The 6,528-nt window shown below is 36.0% G+C and overlaps 1 protein-coding gene across 1 annotated transcript; it reads left to right on the top strand.

Moving 5' to 3' along the window:
* The first annotated feature begins 254 nt into the window (after positions 1–254).
* LOC122281392 (sodium/calcium exchanger NCL-like) lies at positions 255–6,182 on the top strand. Its single transcript, XM_043092836.1, has 7 exons — positions 255–975; positions 2,999–3,187; positions 3,635–3,816; positions 4,294–4,439; positions 4,579–4,855; positions 4,942–5,250; positions 5,721–6,182. The coding sequence occupies exons 1-7, from the start codon at positions 570–572 to the stop codon at positions 5,967–5,969; spliced, it is 1,758 nt and encodes a 585-aa protein (XP_042948770.1). The 5' UTR covers positions 255–569; the 3' UTR covers positions 5,970–6,182.
* The last annotated feature ends 346 nt before the right edge of the window (positions 6,183–6,528 follow it).

The following is a 6,528-nucleotide window of genomic DNA, read 5'->3' as shown; positions in this document are numbered from 1 at the left end:
TTACACTACAGGTTGATATTGAAACTTTATCTAAGCACTCAAAGCAGTCAAGATTCCCCCTTCAGCACTATCTCTACCGACATCAAAGCATCCCAGTTGGCATTAACATAATTAATTCTAGGCTTCCTGTCGGTCGGTTCAGCGGTTTGGTTCAAGTTTAAATTGGAATTGAATTGTTAGATATCGGTTTTGACTTAAAATCACCGTCGGCCGTTTGGTTATACGTCAGTTTCGGTTGGTTTTGAGCTTCGGCGGCCGGTTTGAGTCTGTTCCAATTGATTTAACCGATTTTTATACCGTTTTAATGTGGTGCGCAGGAATGATAAATAGTACGTGAATATGATAAGCAAAATTATTTTGTTATATTATTCTGCTCGTTGCATGCAGCTCGTTCGTACTTACATGAAGTTGTTTGTATCGGTTGGAAGACTTTCATGTTCAGGGGCAACTAACGGTATTTTACAGATTCAAAAGCAGGCTTTCATGCTCACTCTCACATGTCTAACTGATCAACACTCCCCCAAAATCCCCACCTCCTGCCTAAAATCCTTCTTCTAAGGCTAAGGGCCATGTCGGCCAAGCATCTAACCCTCTCCTTCCTCCTCTTCTTCTTCCTGATCTTATCATGCGATCCCTCCTATGGCCGCTTCATCACCCAACGTACGTACTCATCTTTATCTTCTGATCTAGTTTCCGATGGGGTCCAGCAGCTCCGTGGACCGCCCTACCTCGCTCTCAACCGGTCCTCTTACTTCTCTGCCGAGTCCACTTGCGATCAGACCTACGGGTTCTTGCCGTGCACCACCACCGTCCTTGGAAACATCTTCCTCATCGTCGTCTATGGCTCACTCATGTTCCTCTCCGCCACCTATTTGTCCAACGGCAGCGAGCTCTTGTTGGATATTCTTGGCCCTGGTATTGTCGGCGGGTTGTTCCTTCCAATCCTCGGCGCCCTTCCGGATGCCATACTTATTCTTGGTGAGCACTTCTAGCTATTAACTTTTCAGTTTTTCTCTATTTATTCTGTGAAGAAATTGTAATTTGGATTTTTTTTTTCTTTTTGTTTGTTTGGTCTGTTTGTTTGTTGAAAAGCGGAAGAAAATTTTAAAACTTGGAAGTTAATGTGAACACGTCGAGTTTCTTTCTCCCTTGATTTCCTTAATTGGTAAAAAAATATATTTGTTATGAAAAAAATATAATAGAATTTTGGATCATATTTCTTAAGTTTATTTTTATTTATTTATTTATTTATTCCTTGATTTCCTTAATTGGCCAAACATTTTAACGGAAACTAATTTCTTAAAAGTCTTAAAAACAAAAAAGAAAAAGAAAAGAATAATCTTGCCGCAATCTGCGAAAATATCTTCAACCCCTCCCTGCGCTCTTCTACCTCCTGCCTATTGAGCAGTGTTTTTGTTACCGTATCGTACCGGCCGGTATGGCCAGTACTTTCCGTACTGGTCACAGGCCGGTACAGAGAATGTACCTGTTTCATATCGGCTGAAATACCGACAGTACCGACTTGTATTTTGGCTTGTACCGGCCGGTATTTGGATATTTCGGCGTTTATATATATATTTTTTTAATTTTTTAAGTTATAATCTCATTTTTTGACCCCAATTCATATAAGACTATTTATAATTTATATATACATATTTATTCATGTATAATTTATTCATATATAGATTATTATTTTAAAATATAATTTATATATATATTTATATATATATATAATTTATTTATATATCGACTATCTCGAAACGGTACACGAAACGGTACCGGTATCGAAATATTTCGTTCCAGTACCTTGACCGATACGCCATCCGATACGGTATTCAAAACATTGCTATTGAGTCCAAAGCTAACAGTTCTTGACCCTACCGACTCAATTTAATTGAGTCATTTCCCTTTACTTTAGGTTAAGTTGATGCATATGAACTTTTGGGGCTCCGATTTCATTTAGTTTCTTTATCCATTTCAGCTACTCATCATTTCCGTTTTCTCATCCTCCATGGAGCAGAATTAAATAATTAAAAATTATATATTATATTTTTCTTACGATTTTATCATTTAATATCACGTTATAGATTGTTTAATAAATAATGGTAAAAAAAAAATTATAAATAGACTTTTATCATCTTTCTAACCGTTAGGCTGGTGGCAACGAATTTGCTTTTGAGTTTTGACTACGCTGCATGCTTTGTATTGGCATAAGAGTAAGGTCTACTTTGTGAGAGTATTTCATTTTATTTCATCTCATTTTATCAATATTATAAATTTCTTAAATTTTTACATAAAATATAATAAATACTTTTAATTACTTTGTTTTCATATTGGGTTTCATTAAAAAGGCTTAATATGGAACTTATTGGATAATTTGAAAGAACTAGCTAGGAAGTTTGCTACCGAGTTTTGGTAGCAGTAAGAAGTTTGAAGTTTTCCTGATTGCTTTTTATCCTTTAAATTAAAAACAAAATGATGATATTCATTTAAGGTATGGTTTGATAAGTGAGAATTTTGAAATATTAAAATATATTATTATTTTTTTGTTATTTGAAAAAGTTAAGAAAAAGTTAAATTATTTATTATATTTTATATGGAGATTTGAAAAAATTATAATGATGAGATGAAAATTTTGAGTTTGAGATTAGAATTCTTGATGCCTAACCTTTAATTTGCTTATTATCATTTTTTTAACATAAAGCTGAATCCATGTAATTGCACAGCTAGCTCACTGCTTAGGGTGTGAGCTAAACCTCAAACTTCTCCAAAATTTGTTAATTTTAATTTGAATGTATACGCTCACCTTGTTTGGTTCATTGTGCTCAAAAGGTCTGACCGGTTACTGATTAGTGTTCTTATCATCTTACATAAACTTGACCCTGTTATCTCTCTCTCTCTCTCTCTTACTGGATTTTATCTGTCCGAGTCATTGAGAATTCCACACTTTTCGGTTGATTTTCTAATGCTTCTTAATTATAATCTCCTACCCTGTGTATGGTATCCGGTCTTTCAGGAAGCACAGCAACTGCTCAAAGTCAAGTTTCTGTTGGTATGGGCTTGCTAGCTGGTTCAACTATTATGCTTCTTACAATCATATGGGGAACATGCGTTATTGTTGGCAAGTGCGATCTCGTTGATTCAGTTGCACAAGATGCAAAAGATACAAAAGGGTTTAACTTGACTGGTATGTATGTCCTTCGGATTTTTTTTTTTTTTATTATCAATAAATAAGAATTTTATTAAAATAGGCGAATACAAATATACATAAACATATACAAGAGCAACAATACTTATGCATGAGTGTCTAAAGATACAAGGAAATCATGTATGTTCATGCCATTAAAGTCTATTATGGAATAAAGTAAAAAGTAAAAAGGATGTAATAATACTTATAAAAAAAAAAAAAAAAAAGGATGTAATAGACATGCACAGAATTATGCCATCCATTGAACTGTATTGCATTGTGAACTTGTGAGAGTTATGAATATATGGATGGTTAAGTTATTATCCTAACTATACTTATCCTAAACATCTGAATCGTTTGTTTATGTTTCCTTTAGAGTTGCTCTTTAACTGTAGGATTAAACGTGAAACTTGGATTCATGACCCAGTAAAATCCCTATGGTTGCAGAATCGGGTGTTAGTACTGATATCTGGACTAGCTATACTGCAAGGATTATGGTAGTTTCTGTCATCCCATTTTTAATCGTTCAAATACTACAAGCTCTCGGTTCAACGTCGGGGAGGCACTTGGCAGTCCTGATTGCGCTTATTGTCTCTCTCCTACTATTGATTTCCTATTGTCTTTATCAAGTAAGTGTGACGTCCATGCCATAATTATATTTTTTTTGGACAGTTTCATTAGCCATCCTTATCTAAATTTTCCATTCTCCTGTGGATTGTTTTGAATGGTATGTTGAATGGCATTTGTTCTAAACTTTTCTCTCCGTACATCTTCTTTCATTTCCTTTGATACTTGTGAAATTTAATTTTCTGCCAAGTAATTTTGAAGAAATTGAGTCCCGAAGAACACCCCAAATGAAGTATCCCCGAGGTAGTTTTAAGTACTTTATTATCCACCATCCTTAGTTCCTAGCTCTTTAGAGACTTAGGTCAGTGCACATTGGGCGCTAAGGTTTTCTGTTTTTTGCCCTGTTCACCGTTGCCAAGGGAACTTGAAGGTGAGGATCGAACATTCCATTAACCATAATCTCAAACTCGCAGGTTCTTTTGCAATAGTGAATTGAGAGCATTGGTTGTTGGATGGATAAAATGGAAAACCTTTTGCAGGTCCTTCAACCGGGGATCCAGAGACGGAAAATATCTTATGTGAAGCACAAGCGTGTTATATTAGGACTTCTAAGGCATCTAAAAGATCGGGCAGTGGGGAGGCTGCTAAGTGATAATGGTGAACCTAATGAGGAAGGCATTAAAAAGTTAGTTTTTTTTTAATCTTTTATTGTTATTTTTTATTTTTTTATTTTATAAATCTTGATTTTGTTAAACTATGTAACAGTTTATTCCCATTAAAAAGCTTGTTTTGGTATTTGCTGAATTTGTTCAATATCATGACAGGTTGTTTTCTGTAGTAGACATAGATGGAGATGGAAAAATTTCATATAGTGAATTGAGAGCATTGCTTGTTGGAATTCGATTTGAAGCGATTGACCTTAAAAAGGATAATGCTGTAGATAAATTAATGAGAGATTTTGATTCATCCCAAGATGGTCAGATTGACGAGAGAGAGTTTGTCAATTGCATTTCTAAATGGCTGAAGAGGGCAATGCGTATACGGACTCCCTCTAGTGGTCATGGTTCTCGCACGCTTGGGTTTTTAAATGCCTTTCACCAGGTAATTAAGTTGAGCTGTATTGGGCTCAATCGTGATTTTCATTTCAAACAAGATGCTTGACTTCTTTGGAAACTCATTTATTATAGGACACAGATAAAGAGCAAGATTTGTTGGATGTGGGTGATGAAAGCGATGAAGAATCTGAGGATGCTGGGGGTTCCAGGTGGACATCTATCAAAGCAGTGCTATTGTTGTTGCTGGGAACTGTCATTGCTGCCGCAGTTGCTGACCCCTTGGTAGATGCTGTTGATAACTTTTCTGATGCCACCGGTATTCCTGCTTTCTTCATCTCCTTCATCGTGCTGCCTATGGCTACCAACTCTACCGAAGCTGTGTCGGCAATTATATTTGCTAGTCGTGACAAACGTCAAACTGCCTCATTGACATATTCTGAGGTTTGTTTCTCATCCCCCACTCTTCATATCAGCTTGTTCTATAGGTTGGAAATTCCACCGTGGAATGCCGGATAAATTACAGAAGTTTCAAGATATATATACCAAATAGTATTTTTGGTGTCTTAGCCAAGGGAAATGCTGGTTGTCCCGAGGATGGGTTTCAAGGATGGTCCCAATAAATATATATATATATATATAGTATTTTTTAACGACGTTGTAAATTTTTTTAAAAATATTTAAGGATATAAAAAAATGTACGAAAAAAGAAGAAGTCATTTAGCGTTCTCGGTAGAATTCGTCGGGCTACGGTGCACCACGACTCCTTAAGGAAAACAATTAATCAGCCAAAATATGGATAATGTCATTCATAATTGATAGGTAGAATTACAACTCAGATATTTTGCGTCTCTTGTACCTCGATTGATTTGAAGTGATTGATTATAATTCATATCTTTTGTCGGTGCATGCAGCTATATGGGGCAGCAACAATGAATAATGTCCTCTGCCTCTCAGTGTTCTTAGCCCTTGTTTACGTTAGGGGATTGACATGGGAGTTCTCATCCGAAGTACTGGTTATTGTTATTGTCTGCCTTGTAGTGGGTGGCTTCGCCAGCTTCCGCACCCATTTCCCTCTCTGGACAGCTCTTGTAGCTTTCCCACTTTACCCATTCTCCCTTGCCCTGATCTATGTTCTTGACTATGTTTTGGGCTGGGCATAAATTCACGGATCGCTGCACCCAATTTTGATTGGAGGATATACTCCTTTTCCTGTACGTAGAACGGAGTTTGTTTCTTTTTAATAAGATGTTACTATTTATTTTGTAATACATTTAAGCGCTTGGTTTATATTTGAACTTTTCTGAGAGCAGCCACGGTATGGGCATATTTGTAGTTGCATAACTATTGCTTTCGAAGTCTGGTATATTTTCTGTTTATTATATTTTTTCTTGGCATTTGGCCTTTGGCTGCTGTTGATGATATCCCTGAAGAACAAAATCTGTGGCTATTGTTAATCTCCATTACTTATTTACCATCCAACTTCCTATATAAGTGGGTATAAGACTCTGATTGAATTATTTCAATTTACAGCTCAGAAATTGCTTAGGAACATTTGAATGATTGCAACGCCAGAAAACAAAATCAGAAATTTTAAAAAATCTCTTGCATCTTTCTTTCAAAGAGCCAATTTGCACAAGGTTGCATGAATATTCACCTGAAACTTGGGACCGGAGGTTTTTGTTGTTGTTGTTGAATCTGGCACCACGCTTATAATTTTAA

The sequence above is a fragment of the Carya illinoinensis genome, chromosome 11 (genome assembly GCF_018687715.1).
Source record: "Carya illinoinensis cultivar Pawnee chromosome 11, C.illinoinensisPawnee_v1, whole genome shotgun sequence".
NCBI classification, from domain to species: domain Eukaryota; kingdom Viridiplantae; phylum Streptophyta; class Magnoliopsida; order Fagales; family Juglandaceae; genus Carya; species Carya illinoinensis.
This window is presented reverse-complemented; position numbering and strand designations above follow the sequence as displayed.